The following is a 22,696-nucleotide window of genomic DNA, read 5'->3' as shown; positions in this document are numbered from 1 at the left end:
CCAAAGGAACACCTGTTCATATTTCAGGGTTATAAACAAAGAAACTCTAGACAGCATAAAAAATAACGAAGGCTTTTTTCCCCTCCCATGTGCTTCACAAGCCTGAGTTGACTGAATTTGATGATAAGCATAGAAAAGAAAGAGAATATGGGCTCAGTGCACACTCGGATAGCTGTCAGGTTGTCGACCCATGTAGAGAGCTGCAATGTAGTGAAGCCATACTGTTGTCTTAGGGAGGTGGAGCATAGTGTAGCTGATGTAAAGGCAATATTACCCCAAATTACAAAAATGTGTAACATAAAAAGTTTGCTATAAAGTGTTGACACTTGATGCTGTGAGAGGAGCCACTCCTGGCAGGAGTACAGCCAGCTCTCCTGCTGATAACATTATGACTGCACCTGCCCAAAGGGAAAGCGGGGAAAAGGAGAGCTCAGAGGTTAAGCTGCAATATAACTCTAAAAGTTGTATCTCTGTTGGAGAAGAAAAAGTGGACTTTTCCTCCTCTTAACATAGCCTGAAGTAGTTTGTTCTCCCAAAAAGAGCTTTTAGGATAGAGAAATATTTTGTTTTTCATATTATTTTTTTAAAACACATACTGCCACATAATAATTTCTACCTAACTCCAATATAATGGAAAAGGTGCTACTTTTTGAAACAGTATTGTAGGTTGGAAACATCTTCTGTGGCTTTGGTATTGCAAGTTTCAGCAATACAACTGAAAGACTTAAACATACCTCTGTAGTGTAGTGGCTCATTCAAACCCAAGCTTATTTATAGGGCAATATTTTGTATGAATTATGAATACACGTCTGCCAAATATCAAAAAGGATATCAATATCAACATTTTTGATCAATATATATTTACCACATGCAGAAACCAATGTCATTCCTACATTTGTGATCGTGGCGTATTCATTTTTAAAATAGCATAATAATAGTAGCACACATTGGCACCACAATGCACAGTGATGTATTTTAGATATTTTGCAGTATACTGAGATTCACTGTGTCTCAGTACCATCAATACATTAGGCTACATATTGTGAAAGCATGATATCATGAGTTACTGTGGGACTCCTATCATGCTGTTTGGCTGCTGAGCTTTAAAGTATACTGCAACTCTGGTTCATTTTAAATGTAGTTAGCTAGACCTTTTTTGCCTCTCACGCTAATAATTTTCACCTAATTTTTTAAAGTATTTTGCATCTGAGAAACTAGATTTCCCAATCTCAGCAGACTTTGCACCTCAAAGTGTGAAGAAAGCCACAGGAGTTCAGCATACCACTCAACCGAGTGAAATACACACATGTGAGATTCCAAACAAACATGTATTTTTAAAGGTCTGTGTATATACTTGTGTATACCTGCACAAAAAGTCAGCTACTTGGAGCTTTATTTTCAGAAGTGTTGGTATCAGCTAAGCCTTTGAAAGCTTTTTGATATACCTCTTTTTTTTCTTTTTTTTCCTTTTTAACCTAGGGGCAACCATATGACATTATCTAGGTGGCTTAGCTGCTATTTTTGATCAGCTCAGAATATGCAGATGTCCCTGTTAAAACCAGGGGCAGCAGTTACACATGCACAACCCTGGAGGAATTCCTCTTTTATTACACTCACACTACCCCACACTCAAGAGGGACCAGCAGACTAAAGTAACTGCATGTTTATGATGTGATAATGCTTCATGTCTGCTTTGTCTGGGCTAAAAACTGTCAGCAGAGCCTTATTAAGTCAAAATATGCCATGTTTTTCCCCCCTCAGATGCCTGTCTGATGGGAGTCACTTTCACTGCAGATAGAGATGATAAGCAGTGACAAAAAAACAAGCTTCATCTTTTTTAGTAAGCACCATCATTACCAGCCTGTTTGTTATCCACTGCAGTGTGCCCAGCTGCCCTGAGGAAATAAGGCATTTGGTTTCTTTCTGAATCAATAACTGCATCTGGTGGATAGACAGTAGCTTTACGTGACAATTAGAGCATTTTGGTTTCATCTTGAAGCACAGGCATGATTTATGATGTGGCGACTGGTGGCAGTGGGGTCAAGATGCGCCATCTTCTTTGTCTATGTCTCATCACCCTTTACGACATGCATGAGAGCAAGACACTTAACAAACAAACTATTTAATAATGTATTTATTGCTCCGTATTAATTGAGAAGCCTCACCAGGAATATTCTTTAATCATGTTGGATTGGATTGTGCATGAATAATTTGGTCTGTGGCAGCCTTGCATTTAAAGAAATGTCTACTGGGCCTCACAGTCGCGAAGCTAATGCCATATATATTTAAGTTTTGATCTGACTCAGATATTCTCAGCTTGATGCTCTCGAGGCTCCATATCCAACACTTCATCTGACTTGTCTATAGCTCTGGTTTTTGATCCCACTTTAAGTCGCTCTTGCTTTAAAGTCAATGCCCAGAGATTATCCATTTTATTAAATATGTGCTCTGATGTTTGCCCGCAAAGAAATGCCTCCCTAATGCACTTTCAGTTTGGCTGTTTTAAAAAAACAACTTTAGAAAGTGGTTCGATCTTATTGCCTCAAACCCTGTGTTGTAATTCTTGGCAGAAACTTGTTCAGGCTCAAAAAGAAACGCAGCGGGGCAGCAGATACGCACATTCCACAGTATCAGGGGCGGATGAATCTCAACATTTTAAAGAAACTGTACTGTGAGGATTTGTTTTTCCTCTCTCCAAAGTGCTTGTAACATCGCCTCTGGGGAAATCATATTCTGTTTTAGAAGAACAGAAGATGAGATTCTCTTGAGTGGATTACAGTAAATAGCACTGCGTGATTCACAAAGAGAATCCAGATGTCTAAAAATTGCCATACAAATTTAAATAATGTTAATTTTTGCTCTCTGATTGTTCGAGTGGTTGTATGCACAGCCTTTTTGTATCAGATGGGAGGTCTGAATTACAATACATCACTGGTGCAGTATAAATATTTGAACCAAGTTCCATGTTTTCATACAGTATTTGAATAGCTGTTTTACTAAGAACTACAGCTGTCATGTATCTCTTTTCAACCAACATGGTGCCATCACACTGACTAGAAATAGTTCCTTGCATTTTTACAGAAACAAATTGCCAAAGCCGAAGTTGGAATCACTGATGGTGACTAGGCGAGATGTAGGAACACATCCTATTCGATGATTTGCTGATAAATCCCAAAGATTCTGTCTGCTATGATTATTTTTTTCCCTCAAAAATTACCTGAATTTCTTGAAAGCTCACTCAACCATCTCAGCCAACTACACTACAGCTGGTGATGCTCTGCAGCCTCGCTATAGAGGACTCTTCATTAGAACACTTCTCAGCTAGCATACTGATTAACTCTCTGACTGAGATCTGAAAAAGCCTGTTTTTGACTCTTCCCTCTTTGTTCTCGCTCTGCCCCATGGTCCCGACCTCCTGCTGTTCCCTCATCTCAGCCCAAATCAACCCACGGCACACCTGATGGGACTTTCAATATTTTAGCCAGTTTCAAACAGCACAAATGGAACTCTCTCTCCATAAATCCTCCACCTGCTGCCACCATGGTGATATCACACGCAAAGTGTGTAGATAGAGCCAGGCCATTGAGGTATTGTTGAGTTAAGACCTCAATACCAAGACAAAATACTAGTTCAGAGATTTTATTTTTGCAGAGCAGACAAATAAAGGCTTCTCTCCCAGGTTACAGTGCCATCTGGTTCTCATTGACTGGCTACCATGTGCATGCTTGGATGAGCGGTGACTGCTTTCGACTTGAGTAATTATTGGTCAGTGCTGATGTGTTTATAGTTGTTGGTTCAAGAAACCATGCTCAGTTCTGAGGTTTAAAAGAGATACAAATATTTCAGCGAAATATGCGTGTGGTGTGAATGAGACACGGCAGATCCATACATCACAGTTTTGAGACATCTTTATTGACCCCGGCTGCCAGCCGCACATACATCACACCACAATACACCACAACAACCCCAATTCCCTGGGGGGCGTGATTGCGGATGCCGTGCAGGTGCGTCCGCCTGGCACCGCGTCCACACCCCACCACAATGCGATATACATTTTAATACAAGCAAGATTATAAGCTGACCATTCAGATGAGATTTGATAAAGATTTTATTGACCTTCTCTTGCAACTCCAGGCCTTGGGGGCCGGTGTCCTGCAGGTTTTAGATGTGTCCTTGATCCAACACAGCTGATTCGAATGGCTAAATTACCTCCTCAACATGTCTTGTAGTCCTCCAGAGGCCTGGTAATGAACTAATCATTTGATTCAGGTGTGTTGACCCAGGGTGATATCTAAACCCTGCAGGACACCGGCCCTCAAGGCCTGGAGTTGCCCACCCCTGTCTTACACCATTATGTTTGTGTAACTAGGCTGACTTAAGACAATGCTCTTCACCACATCATCATGTCAAACTAAGTTATTGGGGAATTCATAATTTTTATCAACTTTGATAAGAAAATTAACATCGTAAACTAAAATTTCAGTTCACATGTAGGAGGAACATAAGCGCAGTATTTACACCTCATTAGGCTTTTTTTAAGCAGTCAGCTTGGAGTCCTTACTCCTTTCAGACTTGTTTGAGCTAACTGAAAAGCCTAAAACAAAAATCAGATCTTGCAGGTGCATGGCCCCATTAAAATGGACATTTGTAGATTGGAAAGCCAAGCCTGTTCTGATGGATCTTCTGTTCCACTGAGGCTGACATCTCCGACAAGCATGTTTTGTTTTGTTTTTTTTATCAATATAACTAAATGTCAGGCTGATAGCATTGTTAAGCTTCTGTTTATTTTCCCTTGGGACGTCATATTCATTTAGCTTAGCTGGACTCTCGGTTGTCCACATCCCACCTGCATAGGCTCCAAGCCCCATTAGCGGAGACAAACCCACAGTTAGAGAACCCCAGATGATTATGTGAATCAGATCAACATGGCGCTAAATCTGAAGAGAATGCTCAACATCTTGGGCAGTCCATGAAGAGAAGAAATGAGGGTGTGAAGTATATTGTTCATGTTCCCGTAGAGCAAAACATAAGTAAGCACCTGCAACTAAGGGATTTTTTTTCAGCATTGTTTAGCTGACCTGTTTTAATTAGTTATTCTCTAAATGATCAGAAGTAGTTTCTTTCAGACAAGTGAAGCTGAGAAAAATGTAATCAGTTAAAATATTTGTTGTTTTTGTTGAAAAACCAAGCAGGCTCATTTGATTATCAAAGCCGTTACAAAATAATATTCTTTCAATTTACTAATTCATTAATAGACTTGTTTTTCTCAACGTGACATGAAATCTTTGTTAATAATGGCAAATATTCTCAGTTTGTGGTGCTAACGGGTCAGACCAAAGGCTGTCTAATATGTATTTTGGCTTTTAAAACTATTTAGTAAATGTATTTGCAGAGTAAAAGCCCAGCAGCACATTGTGCCCTTGTCTTGCTAGCTCTCGACTGGGAAACTTTCCGAGTCAGATGTTGAAACAGTGTTGCACCACATTTGAGATTGACTGATGCCACTGGTATTGCTGTCATAAAACTGACATCAAAAAACGAATTCCACTACTGGTTCAAAGGCTTCGATCATAATTTATTATTCACTCTCCTGTACCAAAGCTGTGACAGATGCCCTTGATGTCGGATAGATTTTTTTCAGACTGAATAAATTCCCTCTAACTGAGGACTTTGCAAGGAGATCTAACACCATAACTAAATGGCTTTTGTGGTAGTCAAGGGTGTTTGCAGCACTAATTTTTACTTTGAAACCTTAATTTCACCCAGTTGTTCTGTGTGGATAACATCAAAATTGTTCTAGTGCGGTATAGTATTTTTACTTTCCCACTTGAATTGCCTCCACCAATAACACAGGCTTCTTAATTCCTATTTTCCAGGGCTGCAAACAAAATGCATCATTAAAAAATGCTATATGGTACACTTTTGTTATTCTCTTTCACCCTCAGCACTCATTTTCCATGTTTCCCTGAGGAGCGCCCCTTTGAACTTTCTCTTTGCTCTATTTCGCTTTATTTCACAAGCCTCCAAGTCTTCTGACTCCTGACACAACAGTCATAATTAGACATAAACAAGTTTGATTATCATAAAATGTCTAATTTCCCATCTTACTGTGTCCTCTCTAGAGCTAAACAAGACATTGTGTGTTACTATGGAAACAGAGGCAGCCCTGAACCCATCCGTCTAAATCCAGGTCTGTGTTTTTAGTATGGTTGCTGTAGAAACCTTTCATACCTTTCCTCCTGGCCTATGGCCTGCTCATGTCAGTCTGACATTTCCGCAGTGAAATTGCTCTCAGATTGAAGATTACACCACAAAAGACACTAGCAGAGCTTGCTAATGTTTAAATTTGTCTGTATTTATCTTGTTCCCCCTCAGCAGGAATCTACGGTTTGAGCAACTCGCTGCTGGATACTCCATGGAAGAAACTGCTGAAAGGCAAGCAACACTTCACCAGCGTCGTCAGCGACCAGACGCTCTCTTGTGATGGGCTGGTGCAAGAGCTGCTCAGTGTCCTTAATAATGAGGAGCTGTAAGTTCACAAACACCCACTTAAATCTCATTCAACTGCAGTGCATTTTAAATTGTATGTATATAGGAGATGCCACTGAAAAAGCCTGATGCTCATGACCTGCTCTACGTCCTGAGCTACAGCCATCCCACCCCAACAACAGAGGCGACTGTTGTTGTTATTTTGCACTATATGAATACAAGTGAATTGGTGATTATAGATTACCCATAGATGTGAATGTAAGTGCATTTGAGCTCTGTGCCAGACTGTCAACCTGACAGTCCCCCGGTGACCCTGAAATAGATAAGCTGAAGAGGATGGATGGATTGATATATAAGATAAATAGGGGCAAGTAATTGAAGCATAATTTAAGAAGAGGTGAAGGGTGTTATCTAATAGACCAATAGACATCCCTGTCAGTACCAGAGCCCCCTCAGCGTGGTTGACAAATTTGACCAAACTGTAAAACACTAAATACATTTTTATTGCTTTAGTTAACTAAAATATTTTCCAAATCTAGTTTTAGTTTTTAATTTAGTTTAATATACTTTAATAATCTTGCACAGCTTTGAAGACCCCCAAATGAAATTCAGATACAAAGGTTGCTGTGAGGAGATCCAGCACATTAATTGGTCACACATGGAAGGTGGTTAGAATGGGACTTACAGGGAGCGATCACCAATAGCACTCAGAATTGCTGCATCTGGTATAATCTGACCCAAGTTTCCATGCAGACGCCCATGCACTTAAAGGGTATTGGTGGATTTTATGGATCGCTCAGAAATGGGATTTGCTTCAAGAACGATAAATAATGAAAAAAGTAGCACTGCATGTGCAATTAAAACCCTGAAAAGTGACACGCTTTCTTAAATTATCTGTTTTGTTTTTTTGTTGTTGTTTTTTTTAACAGGAACACACCTGATCCAATTCAGGAGACTCAGGGTGATTGTTACAGCAAGTCCATGATCCAGGCTCTGTCAGCCGTGTGTGTTCGCTCCCCTCATTATGGAACAAGGTCAGTGCCTTACACACTCACCAGATATCATTCCTCTCTCCCCCCTTGTGTGTTCACCGGTGGTGACTGACACTGCTGTGCTAGATAGCGGGATCACAGAACAGTGAACTCTTGGCACACAAAAAAATCCCAAGTGTAATCAATCCTCCACAGCAATGAAACACTGGATTATTGGGTACAGACACTCTCTTGTAGCCAAAAGGTCAGAGGGTTAGTTCTTTCCAAAGCTATCAAAACATCATTTAGCAGGGCAGCGGCAAACAAACAGTGTCTGAAAAGTGACTTTTCATAAACACTGTCATTCATATTAGATATTAATTTTATAATTGTTTTGTTCTCTGTATTGTTATCCATTCAGAACCAATACAATTATCCTGATAGATGCAGAAGGGAACGTGATCTTCACAGAGCGCACCATGCTTGACTGTGACACAACCAAATGGAGCACCAGTTCTTTCCAGTTCAAACTGCAGGAGTGAAGACACAATGGAGGAAACCTGCTCTGTGCCTTTCTGCATCGTCTCTCCTTCCGTTACCTTTTCCGCGCCATCTCCCTCAGCTGAACCTCATGTGACCGCGAAGACTCATCAGCACTTTTTTAATTCAGCTAGTCACTAGCTGCCTCGTTAACATCAGTTTCATATATTTCTTACTTTTGATTTAATTTAAAGATGTATGCTAATTAAAAAAAAAAAAAAAAAAAAGATTGCCAAAGGACATTTATAGTTTTGTAGAGGAAAATATTTTACCTACACGTCATGAAACTTGTAAAAAAAAATGACAGATTGCTTGTAATTTGGTAAACATAAGATTGGTGTGATGCCATTTTCTGTCATGAACACTAGACATTGTGGCCCTTTCACACACATGGCAAACAACAGCAGATGATCTGTGTTAAGCGCATTACATGCAGTACATTACGGCTGGTTCTGACATTAGTGTTTTTAAATACAGCTTGTCTGGGTGAAGTGTAGAAAAGCTCATCTGTGGTGCATGAATACATGCTTTTTGGGGTCCGATTTAACCTTCCATCCATGATTTACATTTTATACACTATATTCAGGCTGCAGGCTAAAATAACATCCTGTGACAAATCATAGGGTCACATATATTTTTCTAGAAGATTTAAGTTCACACGAGTCATTACCAGGATTACTGGCTACTTTGTAAGTTTCTGATTACCATGTCATTGGTGTTTAGGTAATTATGCATCACAGCATCAAATGTTTCAATGCACTGTTTAATGCACTGGATCTTGAAAAAACAGCCTGACAATAAATAACAGTTTATCCAAACACCTCCCTTTTCGATTGTTGCATTATGATTACGGATACAAAATAACTGCCAGGAACCATGTGCTCGCACACATATAAGTCTTGCTGATTTCACTCTATATCAGTATAGGCCTAGGAAGCTGGCTCTGCTGCTTCCTGTGTGACTCCAAGATTTACCCACATGCAGGTGATGTACGAGTAATGTATTTACTAATGTGAAGAAAGCTTTTTGTAACCAGATTGAACCCATTGTTAATTTGACTTCTTCTGTTCCCTAAAAAAGCAGAGTTCAAACTTGATATGATTTCTGAGTAATATGTACATATGTATTTTGATCTTTTGTTAGTTTTTTCTATTTAAAATCTCCCTATGGTCATTTAACCAGTATCCCTGGTTTGCAGTGTTATGCCACTGCATGTACTTTAGCTCACCTGCAATTGTTTTCAAACAGTGACCCCTCCTGCCTGTGTGGAATATTGCACCCTTCAGGATGTACCTGTACATTTGGTATATTTAAAGATTACCTTCTTATTTTTTTTAACCAGCAGAATGGGCACTGGTATGTTCACATCACAGTCAAGTTCCAGTTACCTGTCAGAACCCTGGATGTCAGCGAAAGACATTTAGTGGCTCACAATGATACAAGGACAATGTGCTTGTTTTGATAATGTTTTAAAGCAATACAGCATCTAAAGAGGTGTAGAGAGGAGTATAAATCTAGACAAGTACAAATAGAATACCAGTGGCACAGCATAAAAAAATGCAGTTGTTTTTTTTTTTATCTGATTAATTAAACATCTTTATATAGCTGTGAAACAATTTTGTGGTTGTATTACCATCGCTCCATTTTTATAGACTGTATGTAAACATCTTTATAGTTTTCTTCATATACTGTGTGCTGTAAACATCCTCTAATCCCAGAATTAGCGCTCTCTGCTAAAGGCAGCAAGAGTTCACTCGACAAAACCAAAGCATGTTTTATAAGATTTTGCATCACTGATTAAACATATCTTAATTTGTTGATTCATGCAGGAGGTGTGTAGCACATGCTTACTTTAATGTTATGTTATAATTTGGTTGCTCTTCCCATTTAAAAAAAAAAAAATCCTTTTTTTAATGCTTGTTGGCTCCCCCTGTTAATCAAAGTGTGCATAAAGGGATTTCACGCAATATCAGGAGTTTCAAAAATGTGAACCATCCCACTGGATGCCTTCACATTATGTGAAAACGGGGGAGGGGGGGATTCCAGTTATTCAATGGGATGCCGTTTGTAAACTGAAAGATGCTGAAATAAATAGCAACATTTTTCCACATTTAGCTCCAAGCCTTATTAAAAACATGTTTTTTCAAGTCGTTTTTCACAATATTCAAATTTCCAAAGAGGAATTGGAAAATGTTCTTTCCCTGAAAATGTCTTTTACTGAAGCTGTATCTATCCTTTCCATCTCAAGGCCTACTCTGGATAACTTACTTGTTATAATAGTCTTACAGTCTCTTACATTTAATGCTTCATTGAGCTGTATGTTTAAGTGTAGAAGAAAACCAAAGATCAAAGATGACACAGTTCAGTGCCAGCTAGCAAAGATGATGCATTTTGTCCTTTGGATGTATCATATTGCTGGTGTCTGTCAGCCTCTGTAGACCTTCACCACCATCTGCACCACATGAGGTTTGAGCCCATATTCAGCCAGAGATGCAGAGTCGTTGTCCAGCGGCTTCCCACCAACAGTCAGCCGGACTTCAGCCATAAGATATCCTACACACACAACAGAGGACAGAGATGAACCTCACAAAATATTTAAACATGTCACAAATAATTATATCAGCTTCCCTGAACACCACTGAAGATTGTTATTTTTAATGCAGACATTTTAAACACACTCCTTCTGTGTCCAAAACTCCTTAGCAGTGACAACAAAGTTAATATTTCAAAATCATCCTCAGTGCACACCTTTTCCCCCACTGTGGTCAAGATGCTCTTAGCTGTTTGATTCCTCCTGCTCAGGATTTCTTCAAAGGAAAAAAGGAAACAAAAAGAAGTTTTACAAGTTTTTTGTTGGTGGTGTTTTTGACTTTCAAGCTAAATCAAGGCAAAAAATGACTTCAAAACAAATTCAATTGAATGGATGGGTATAATCTTCCATTGAAAACCAGCAAGAAATAACAGAGTTTTGGTTTTGGTCATCATACACATAACAGCATTCATTGCATTTGCAAATAATCTGTGACTATTATTAAAGTAACATACGTAACTTAAAAAAATCAATCATAACATTAAGCTCACCTTGTTTTTGTGGAGAAGGTGATCAGGCTTTTTCTTCATGTCCTGAGACCAGGTGCACTGGATCATCACCAGCTTGTATCTTCATCCTCTTTCACACAACCTGCAACAGAAAACTACTGTGTGATCACAGGTGAAGTTAGGGATATTTTTCCAGTGCAGTTTTTAGAGTGCTTAATTTGGTGATAGCTGTTGATCCACTTTGATCTCAAAGGATCTCAATGTTGAAAAAAGTAACATTTCTCCTTACCATTAGGCTAAATATAGACATAACAATTTATAATATATCAGCAGCATCCCCATAAGGGAGGTCTCCATGTCCTGTATGCAGATCCACTGTGATAATGGATCAGATTTGTATGTCCTCTGTAAAGTGTGCACAGCAGTAAATGGACAGCCGTTTGAATTCTGCTTGCAGTGTTTGAGGGAATGGCAGAGTCCACTGCCTTGGAAAGACTGCTGTGAAAATCACTAAAAACACTACAAACCTGCCCAGATATAACCTTCGGTTCATTGGAAGAAAATCCACAAGTGTCCTTCTATCCATGCCTGTCTCACCCTCCTGGTTGAGCACAGCAGGTGGAATTGTAAATTTGTTGTTTGTCCTCGATGTAAGGTAAAGTTATGTTTTCTATGCCTGAAGAGCTATACTAAATGTATTTTTTTAAAGCGACTTCTTTGTACCATGCTCCGGTGGTGTAGCTGTATGGCAGAAGAAATAATGACAGAGACACAAAGCTTCCAAGTTTTACTTTTGATGTGCGAGTGCCTTATTTGTAATAATGTACCATGTTGTGTTTTTTAATTCCCTTTTTATAATTCTCTATTTCTCTCTAATTCTCTCTAAATCAGATATAATCAGTGTTGGGTTCTTTTGATGAGAAATTTGCTCCGAAATGTGATCTTTACAGCTGCATTATGTCTGAATCATAATGATAATAAACCTGAAAAATGTAATTCATTCATAAATGTGAAATATAGTTAATTATACATTCTGTGATTACTCATTCCTTAAGATTTAGTTATTTTATGTTGACCTGTCATTGTCTGCTGCTTCTTTAGCATTAGCTTGATGGCATTTAGCAGTTATACTATTCAGGCCAGTCATTTTTTCCGTGCTTTTTTTTTTGGTTAGCTTTATGATGACTGCTCTTTCTTCTTCTAAATTGTTTAAGGAAATCAATGTCTATTTTATTAAAACCTTGTTATGCTTAATCAAAAGTTAGGGTGTAAAGCATGCATGTTACAAGCACATAGATGCTTTTATTAACAGTTTGTCGTTGGTTTCTTCTGCTTCTGCAGCTTTCCAGCCACCTTCTTCCCGTGCAGCACACAGTCCCAACATGATCAGATGATGCAGAACAGCTGTGTGGGTCAGCATCCCCTGACACCACACCCTGAACCCACCAGCCACAGCCCTCCCTGCAGCTGAGCCACAAACCACATATTATCTCATTTAAAAAAAATTTTAAGTAACTGACAAAACACGTAGTTAAGATTATTCTTTAGGGGTTTTGTTGGTTTTATAAATAGTTTAGTTTGAAACACACTGAATAATTTATTAACTACATTTTAAAAATCTGAAAAACACTGTGGCGGGGTGTGGTTTGTGGCTGAGCAGCATCAGGGGAGGGGTGGAGCAGTGGGTTCAGGGTGTGATGTCAGGGGACGCTGACAAGACAATTATATCATGCAAACTGTACTACACACCTACATTCAAAAGTCCTAATTTATTTTATGAATTATTTCAATTAAATATTTGGAACAAACTTGTGTGGGCAAATGGTACGGGGACTATAATTAATTTTAGATCACCTTAATAGTTAATTTCAGTACTGAGCACTCAAAATAATATAAGTAGAAAAGTTATAGGTTCACATGGTCGAGGATTGTTTGTGCAGAGTTGGTGGAAGTCCGAGTGCAGAAATGGGGAGTGAACAAGAGCAAGGTCGAGAACAATAGCTCTCACAGATAGATGCTACCTCAGACCCAAGAAGGTTAAGGAGAAGAGGCCTCTGTGTGTGTGTGTGTGTGTGTGTGTGTGTGTGTGCATCCATCCCTGGGTGAAGCTGAGCCCGATGGAGGAGAGGAATAGCGCAAATAAGTGGGGCTAAAGTCTAAACCACAGCCCTTCTCAACGGTGTTTGACCAATCAGATAGAAGCATATTCTCCTATATATATATATATATATATATATATACATATTTGTATCCCTCCGTTACCATGGGAACGAAGATCAAAGCATTTGTAGAGTCAAAGCGGACTTTAAAGACATTTTGCCAAAGTCAGGAGTTAAAAGTGGGACGGTTGGGTTTTTTTTTCTTCTTTTTTTCTTTTTGCCACAAGACCGGAAAACTGCATTTGTCCGCAAGTTGCGGCTTCGGTAAAAAAAAAAAAAAAATGTGTGTAGTGTGTAGCACAGTGTGTAGTGTGTAGCACAGTGTGTTGGTAGCCAAATCGCCGGCTGCGCTATTTGACACGAAGAAACAAGAAATCAAGTTCAGACAAGAGGAAGGATTAGAAAGACAAGACGATGGAGGAGAGTAAGAGCGCAAATAAGTGGGGCTAAAGTGTAAACCACAGCCCTTCTCAGCGGTGTTAGACCAATCACATAGAAGCACATTATCATATATATATATATATATATATATATATATATATATATATATATATATATATATATATATATATACGTATATATATATACATATCCTTCGTTACCATGGGAACGAAGATCAAAGCATTTTCAAAACATTTGTAGAGACAAAGCAGACTTTGAGGTCACTTTGCCAAAGTCAGGAGTTAAAAGCGGGACGCTTGGGTTTTTTCTTCTTTTTTTTCTTTTTGTTTTTGCCACAAGACCGGAAAAACTGTCCGCAGCGACAGGTTGCTGTCCGCAAGTTGCGGCTTCGGTACTTCGGGATCTAGCTATCCGAAGAGGAAGAAGCGTAAAGGGAGTGACTTTTTTTTTTTTTTTTAAATTGGGAGATAATTTCAAATGCAACGTTTCTATCAGCTCAACATCATCATCAACATCTATCAGCAAACACAAAAACTGTGTGTAGTGTGTAGCACAGTGTGTTGGTAGCCAAATCGCCGGCTGCGGTATCTGACACAAAGAAACAAGAAATCAAGCTTAGACAAGAGGAAGGATTTGAAAGACAAGACAGGAGAGGAAGAAGAGACGTTACATTTAAAGGTAGGGACTCATCATTTAAAGATTACATGTAAGTCCTCATGTTTTTAAATCACATATTGGATCTGTACAGGTAACATTATGTTTTTTACATATTGTGAAACGTGCTACAAATGAAACTTAGGTAAAATGTGTTATTTAAAGGCTGCAGGAAAATACTCGGTTATTTTTTAAAAGGTAAGCTTGCTGTACTGTGATTGATTTTAAGCAAATAATGATCCTAACTGCAAAAGAAAATAATTTTCAAAAAAGGCTGAAATATCTAAAGCAATGGCAGATTTAAAGAAAAACACACGCAATTAACAACAGACTGCAGGGAGGTTCTCTTTCATAGCATTCGTTTCGTGTCTCACTATGGGAACGCCTCCTGCGTGACCTCATCAGAAGATCAAATACCATTATGCCAGCCCTTACAGGCTGGCTAAGTGACGCCCATGTCAGGAGGGGCTAGCACCTCCCTATATAATAGGCTGACATAGCGTCAGATGTCATTCAAAAACCTCTTCTCGCTTCTCACAGAAGCCTGTAGACAGCTGTGCTATTGGGTGCTAAGCTAAACTGTCCACAGATTCGAGTGAACAACTCGGTCGCCGGGCGCTTTGTTCACCGCATTTCAGTTGTCCACTAGCATACAAGCAGTAGCAATACTGTTCTGTAGCTGGTGTCAAGTAGCAATATTTTCACCCTGGGAAGTAGCAATATTTTCCCAAAGCGAAGTAGCAACACTTTGCTAATAAAGGTACCACTAGCTTCACCATCAGGTAGCAATACCCTTCGGCGCTAGCGGTTTTTATACATTAGGTAGCAATACCTGTAGAAAAGTAGCACTACTTTTCACCCCACGTTAGCTGAGGAATAGCAATATTTTCCACACTCAGTGTCGGTCTCGCTAACATGCGCAACCCTCTAGCTAACCATGGCTACGACTGACAACGAAGTTGCAAAACTTTGTCCTTGCGGCAAGAAGATTTCTGCCTGGGATACACACCTCGTGTGTGTGGCATGCCTGGGTTTATCTCACGCTCAGGCTGCCTTGACACCCGCACACGACTGTATCCACTGCGCGGCTTTCCCACGCAAACTACTCCGCCGCAGGCTAGCTCGCCAGGCTAACCTGTCGGGTGGCGAACCTTTGCTGTGTGAGGCTGCTGCGGCGCAAGGAGAAATTGAGAGGGCCGATGATTTGGCCGCAACGCCAGGGCCGAGCTGGGCAGAGGTAGACCCTCAGCCCATCGCGACCGCTTTCCCGTCGCTGGAGGCACACAGAGATTCTGAGTTTTTCCCCCATGCTGGAGTCACCCGGGGAGGAGATGCTAACGAGGACGGAGATGAGTCGGCTGACTCGGAGCTCCTGCTGTCTGACGAGGAAGAGGAAGATTCCACCTCTTTGGCTAGCATCAGCTGGGCTGCAAAGCACTCGGCTACCGGCGAGGTTGAAAAACCGACACCGCCGTCTCCCCTGGATCTCGACATGCAGGACATGTGCAAGCGCGCAGCTGCTAGGCTCAACATCCCGTAGCCCGCCATACAAACAGAGGTTGTAAAATCTGGTTTTGACGGTAAGAAATTGCCGAAGGCGAAAAAGACGGGGAAGCATGTGTTGCCTGTTTTCCCGGAGCTACTCGATGAGATAGCGGTGACGTGGAAAGCAAAACCTTACAGCGAGAAACACCCCATCGCGGGGAGCTCTCTGCTGGATTGTGAGGGGATGGAGTCTATCGGCCTCCGCCAGATGCCACAAGTGGAGCCGTTGGTAGCGAGCCATCTTCACCCGAAGACGTCTCTGTCCTCATCGGCTCCATCTCTCCCCTCCAAGACAGACCGCTTCCAGTCTAGCCTTACAGATAAGTGCTACAAGGCAGCGGCTCTGTCGGTAAGAGCCCACAACGCCTCCTCTATGCTAATGGCTTACCAAGCTGAGCTAGAAGAGGACATGACAGCTAAACCAGATACCACAGTGTGGGAAGAAATCTGCGTTATAACTGACCACGTCCTCCGCCTCCCAAAGGTAGCCGTACAGGCTACTGGGAAAGCCGTGGGCCTCATGGTTCTTCAGGAGCGAGCACGCTGGCTCGGGCTCACCAACCTGATGACTAAGGAAAAAGAGGAACTCCTCGACACCCCTGTCGTCCCTCAAGGTCTCTTCGGTGCGGCTGTTACATCCATGCAGAAGAGATGTGAGGAGAAAAAGAGAGATGATGAGGCTCTGAAACTCTGCCTGCCAAGGAGGGCCCAGCACGCCACCCCAGCGGCACCGCGCCAGTCATTCGCGCAGGCAGGGGTCTCACCCGGTCCCCGCTTTCAGGATCCCCAAAGTGCCTAAGACGCAAGCAGCCCCCCAGGCTGCTGGGGCTCCTAAGAATCCTTGGACTCGTAAGCAGTCTCCCCAGGCCAGACCTCGAGCGGCCCCTCCTCCTCCCCCTGCTGCCGCGACCGTGAGGAGGAAGAAGCGGCCGGCCTGACAGCCTCTCCTCTAGGCGAGAGCGAACCCAGTTTCCCCCCTTCATGGGCCGCTCTGCCGCCAACCAGCTCCGTTCCAGAGCAAGTTCAACCGGACATGCTCCACGCAGTGCATAACTCGGGCCGGCGTTCCTGTCACTGGACCCGCCAGAGGGAAAGAGAGCCAAAGTTTGCAGTGTTGTTTCACAAGCACTTCTCTCATGCATTCTGTATTAAGAAAGCCCCTACACGCGCATCCAGGCAGTTTGCCGAGGGCGCTGTTGAGTGTTGTAAAACACATGAAAAAATCAAACATGCTGAAAAACAGAGCAAAGTCTGCCATAACGCAGCCCGTGGAGACTCGCGTTTCCACGGCTGTGATAATGCAGATGAGCCCGTCACCTCCCTCGCCTGCGACAGAGGTGACGGGACACCGAAATGGCGTATGTTTCGCGCTACAACCACAAGGGGGCGCCAAAACGCTATCTTCGGTGGAGTGGCCAGTGAGCCCTCTGTCTCTTCACATAAAGAGCTGAGCTACCTGCACTCAGTCAGCATGGGTGCTGAGGACATTGGAAAAGGGCTACAGGCTGCAATTCAATGTCGCTCCACCACATTTCAAAGAAATCATTTACTCTCGTGCTCTGGGCGAGTCTGCCGGCTTTCTCCTGGAGGAAAATTCCACCTTGAGAGACAAAGGAGCTACAAGAGTCCCTCCCAAGGAAATGCACAGCGGATTTTATACAAGGTATTTCCTTGTGCCAAAGAAAGGGGGGAGGGGGATGAGAGCCATTCTGGATCTCCGTGCCCTGAACCGGCATTTAAGGACATACAAGTTCAGGATGTTGACGCACGCCTCGCTGCTACGGTTTGTACAAGCGGGCGACTGGTTCACATCAATCGACCTGAGGGATGCTTATTTCCATATCCCCATATATCCCCCACACCGAAAGTATCTGAGATTTGCTTTCCAGGGGATAGCATACGAGTTTGTAGTCCTGCCTTTTGGTCTCTCACTTGAGCCCAAGGGTGTTTGTAAAATGCACCGAGGCAGCAGTGGCCCCGCTCAGAGAAAAGGGCATTCGGGTGGCCACATACATCGACGACTGGCTGGTGGCAGCCCCAACCCGCCAGGAAGCGGCTTGTCACACAAATGCTCTCACACCTAGAGAGTTTGGGTTTCCAGATAAACATGGAAAAGAGCACATTGAAGCCAACTCAGTGCATTACTTTCATAGGGCTCAGCCTAGACTCCCTCCGGGTGAGAGCGTTTCTGTCCCCAGAGAGAACAGCGACCATATGGTCATCCCTAGCACTGTTTCGCAGAGGCAACACAGTGACCCTCAAACAGTGCCAGAGGCTGCTAGGTCTGATGGCTTCTTCTCTAGCGGCGATAACACTGGGACGCCTGCACATGAGAGGCTTTCAGCGCTGGGTGGGCTCGCGGGTACTAGACCCTCACCGAGACGGCCACCGTCGCATGAGAGTCTCTGCAGACTGTTCACTCGCTCTCCGCGAGTGGAAGAAGCCAGGTTTCTTGTCTCAGGGCATTGCCATGGGGGCAGTTTCAGCCAGGAAGGTGGTCTCCACAGATGCCTCTCTTTCGGGCTGGGGGGCCACCCACGAAGGCAGAACAGTGAATGGGGAATGGGGCCCTCACATGCGCTCCACCCACATAAACTGTCTGGAACTGCTGGCAGTTCACCTGTTGCTAAAACATTTTCTCCCTTGGCTGAGAGGTCATCATGTTTTAGTGAGGTCGGACAATTCCACTGTTGTGGCCTACATCAACAGACAGGAGGGTCTGGGGTCCCCCAAGTTACACACACTGGCACACAGACTGATAGTCTGGAGCAGTGTTCACCTGCTGTCACTGAGAGCAACTCACGTGCCAGGAATCTTGAACTTTGGAGCAGATCTTCTCTCCAGGGGCAACCCACTGTACGGAGACTGGAAGCTTCACCCAGAGGTGGTGAAGCAGATCTGGCTGTGATTCGGTCAGGCGACCGTGGACATTTATGCATCCAGGGAGAATGCTCAGTGTCCCCTGTTTTACTCGCTGCACGATCAGAGAGCTCCACTCGGGGTGGATGCTCTAGCTCACGAGTGGCCAAGAACCCTCCTCTATGCTTTTCCCCCAGTGGCCCTCATTTCTCCAACTCTGGCCAGAGTGAGAGAGAGAGAGAGGTCACTATATGATCCTGATAGCCCCGCACTGGCCAGGGAAGCACTGGCTGGCGGAGATTTTTCAGCTGCTGTGCGGCCCACCTTGGCCATTACCACTACGCAGAGACCTCCTGTCTCAGGCACGGGGGGAAATATTCCACCCCCACCCAGAGAGGCTAGCTCTACGGGCTTGGCCCGTGAGTGGTTTAACCTGAACACAGTGGGGCTCCCTCATAGTGTTATCGACACTATTCAGAGTTCTAGAGCATCGTCTACTAGGACGCTATATGAGCACAAGTGGCATGTGTTTGAAAGCTGGTGCTTAGAATCACAGGCCATCCCTTTTCAGTGCTCTGTGGCTGTGATTTTGTCATTTCTTCAGGCCCTGATTGATGAAGGTAAAGCCTTCTCCACCATCAAGGTGTATTTGGCAGCAATTTCAGCCTGCCATATTGGTTTTGAGGGAAAGACTGTTGGTCAGCATCCCTTAATATGCCGTTTCATGAAGGGTGCACGGCGTAAATTGCCTACATCTAGGCCACTGGCTCCATCATGGGACCTTCCCACAGTATTAGCTGCGCTCTCCTGTTGCCCATTTGAACCCCTGGAACAGGTTGAGTTAAAATTTCTGTCCTTGAAGACAGCTCTATTAATTGCTTTAGCTTCAGCTAAGCATGTAGGAGAGATCCACGCTCTCTCAGTGCATCAGTCATGCATTCTGTTCTCCTCGGATAATACGAGGGTCAGTATGCGGCTCAACCCTGCCTTTATCCCAAAGGTTGTTGGCACATGTTCCCCTATAGAACTGCCGGCCTTTTACCCACCGCCTTTCTCCTCAGAGGAGCAACAGCGACTGCATACCTTGTGTCCAGCCCGTGCTCTGCGCATTTATATGGCCAGAACCCAGAGTGTCAGACAAAGTGACCAGCTGTTCGTGTCCTGGGCTAAACCACACATGGGAAAGCCTGTGTCTAAACAGCGTCTCTCCCATTGGATAGTAGGAGCAATTGCCCTGGTCTATACTAGCAGGGGCCTTCAGCCACCTGCTGGCTTGCGTGCGCATTCCACTAGAGGTCTGGCAACCTCATGGGCTCTTTTTAGGGGAGTTTCTATTCAGGAGGTGTGTGCAGCTGCATGCTGGGCCTCACCTCACACATTTGCTAGGTTTTACAGGTTAGATGTAACAGCACCTAACCTAGCGCATTCAGTCCTCAGTGCAGGTTCTTCCCAGGTGGGAGCTTCTCCCCTGTGAAGTGCTGTTGGGGACAGTTGTCTTCTTAACAGGCATGTCTGGCAATCCGGGAGTCAGTATTTCTCCCATAGTGAGACACGAAACGAATGCTATGAAAGAGAACTTAAGGTTATGTATATAACCCCGGTTCTCTGAGTAGCATGAGTGAGTGTCTCACCAGACCGCCCTTCTTGCTATGGAAGCGAGGAAGAGGTGGGCTTGTTTTGAATGACATCTGACGCTATGTCAGCCTATTATATAGGGAGGTGCTAGCCCCTCCTGACATGGGCGTCACTTAGCCAGCCTGTAAGGGCTGGCGTAATGGTATTTGAGCTTCTGATGAGGTCACGCAGGAGGCGTTCCCCATAGTGAGACACTCACTCATGCTACTCAGAGAACCGGGGTTATATACATAACCTTAAGTTCTGTTCTGTGACGTCACAATCAAGCTGGTCTGAATAGAGATACAGTCCCGATCAAAAGTTTAAGACCACTTGAAAAATTGCAAACAAAAAATCAAAAAAAAAATCATATTTTGCATGGTTGGATCTTAACAAGATTTCAAGTAGAGCTTCAGCATGCAACAAGCAGAAATTGGACAAAAACATATTTTGAGCATCCAATTTATTGAAAACAGAAAAAAAACAGAAATCTAAGTTCCAAACATGAACTCAGTAATGAATAGCTTCACAACTATTGTTGATCACTTCAAAAATTTCTTGCGGCTCTTTTATAGCATCACACAAACATCTCACATAAGCTCTATCTCTATAGTTTCATGATGCACTAATAGTACACTATGCCCACATTTGTGGTGAGCAACCCTTGCATCATCTATGGTAACAGGAAACAGTAGGGCACTGTGTGCCAGGAGCTTGTTTTGCTTGTCGCCTCCCAACAGTCAGCAGATAACATGTTAATCAGGTTTTGTTATGACAATCCCTGCAGCACATCCTTTAAGTTTCTTGGAGACATTTGATAAAACTTAAATATTTCCAGTCACTTTTGATTCAACCTGCTTAGCATGATCTCACATTTGCTGTATCTCTATCCCCTGTGTGTGTGTTCATGTGTGTGTATATGTGTGTGCACGCGATGATCTCACATTTCCCATTTCTTCTTTCTCTCTCCCCTTGTCTTTTGTGTGTGTGTGTGTGTGTGTGTGTGTGTGTGTGTGTGTGTGTGTGTGTGTGTATGTGTGTGTGTGAGAGAGATTATCTCACATTTGCCATTTCCTCTATCTCTTTCCCCTGTGTGTGGTTGCATGTGTAAAGGTAGGAAGCTTAGAAATAAAGTAATTGAATTCATTTAAATTTCTGGGAACCGGTTATCAAACAAGGGCAGCACAGTGTCACAGTTTCCCCCACAGCAAGAGTGTCCTGAGTTCAATTCAACCATCAGGCTGAGATCTTTCTGTGTGGAGTTGCCATGTTCTCAGAATGTTTGCGTGGGATCTATCTGCGTACTCTGGCTTCCTCCCATGGTCCTAGTTAGTGGGCATAGGTTAACTGGAAACTCTAAAGTTCTCAAAAGTGCAAATGGTTGTCTGTATCTATGTGTTAGCCCTGTGGCAGACTGGTGACCTTTTAAAGGTGTACTCTGCATCTCTCCCTAAGATAGCTGGGATAGGCTCGAGCTCCCCTGACTCTGTAAAAGACAAGGGCCAGGATGGATAGTTGATCAAACGTAAATACTTTCGGTTCAACCTACGTAGTAAGATCTCCTGTATGCCATTTCTTCTCTCCCTTTCCCCTGGTTGCGTGTGTGTGTGTCCCTCATGTTGCATACTTCCTCCCAAAGATCAACGACCTGCAGTTAGTGGCAATAGCCTAATTGGAAAATCTAAATTGCCCATAGGTGCCAATGGTTTTCTGTGTCTATGTGTTAGCCCTGCAACAGACTGGTGACCTGTCAAGAGTGCACCCTGCCTCTCGCCCTAAGATAGCTGGGATAGGCTCGAGCTCCCCTGAGAATCTGTGAAAGAAAATGAGCAGAGAATGGATGGGTGGTTGATCAAACGTAAACATTCCCAGTCACTTTCAGTTCAAGCTGCTTAGCATGATCTCATATTTGCCAATTTCTCTACCTCTTCCCCCTCTGTTGTGTGTTTGTGTGAGATATTCTCTCTTTTGCCATTTCTTCTGTCTCTTTCCCCTGATCTGGGAGAGTGTGTGTGTGTGTTTGTCCCACATATTGCATACTCTGCTTTTGTCTTCAGATCAGGTAGGAAGTGTCTGTGTGGTTGAGCTGGTCTGGTCTGTCTAGACTTTCAGTAGATAGATCAGGCTGCACCCACCTGTGAAACAGGTGGAGGGTCACCAGGACATGCAGAACTCGCTGACAGACTCCTGGCCACCTCTTGCCTCCTTAGTAGAAATGGGCCACTCCCAGAGGCGGAGGGCTGTGAGGCACCGCCCGCCGGGCCCTCACCTTTGGGAAAACCCTCAACACCGGGCCGAACCTTGGAGTTCTGTATGTCCATTCAGGCACACTCCATGCTTGATCTGTAGGCAATTCCTCTCAGAAGTGGAGTCACGGTGGAGGCGTCGGAAGGGCGGAAGGCGTTCCCTCAGTGGCTCTCCTCT

The 22,696-nt window shown here is 43.2% G+C and overlaps 1 protein-coding gene and 1 long non-coding RNA gene across 5 annotated transcripts in view; one reads left to right on the top strand and one right to left on the bottom strand.

Annotated features, from left to right (window-relative positions):
• tango2 (transport and golgi organization 2 homolog (Drosophila)) overlaps positions 1-8,820 on the top strand; it is a 21,814-nt gene extending 12,994 nt beyond the window's left edge. For 3 of the 4 annotated variants that reach the window (XM_031744513.2, XM_031744511.2, XM_031744512.2), the window contains exons 6-9: positions 6,123-6,190; positions 6,376-6,529; positions 7,419-7,523; positions 7,882-8,820. In XM_031744513.2, the coding sequence (XP_031600373.1) occupies positions 6,123-6,190; positions 6,376-6,529; positions 7,419-7,523; positions 7,882-8,002 (448 nt within the window). In that variant the 3' untranslated portion in view covers positions 8,003-8,820. The remainder of the gene's footprint in view (positions 1-6,122; positions 6,191-6,375; positions 6,530-7,418; positions 7,524-7,881) is intronic. The other variant, XM_039620560.1, reaches the window with a different exon arrangement.
• On the bottom strand, positions 8,200-22,696 carry LOC116323994. Its single transcript, XR_005615074.1, has 4 exons — positions 22,408-22,696; positions 11,082-11,181; positions 10,749-10,807; positions 8,200-10,553 (listed from the first exon to the last, which is right to left on the bottom strand). It is a non-coding gene; the product is annotated as an uncharacterized LOC116323994 (long non-coding RNA).

Source organism: Oreochromis aureus, linkage group 12 (genome assembly GCF_013358895.1).
Source record: "Oreochromis aureus strain Israel breed Guangdong linkage group 12, ZZ_aureus, whole genome shotgun sequence".
In the NCBI taxonomy this organism is placed as follows: domain Eukaryota; kingdom Metazoa; phylum Chordata; class Actinopteri; order Cichliformes; family Cichlidae; genus Oreochromis; species Oreochromis aureus.
Note: the sequence above shows the minus strand (reverse complement) of the source record. Positions and strands in the feature narration are given on the sequence as shown.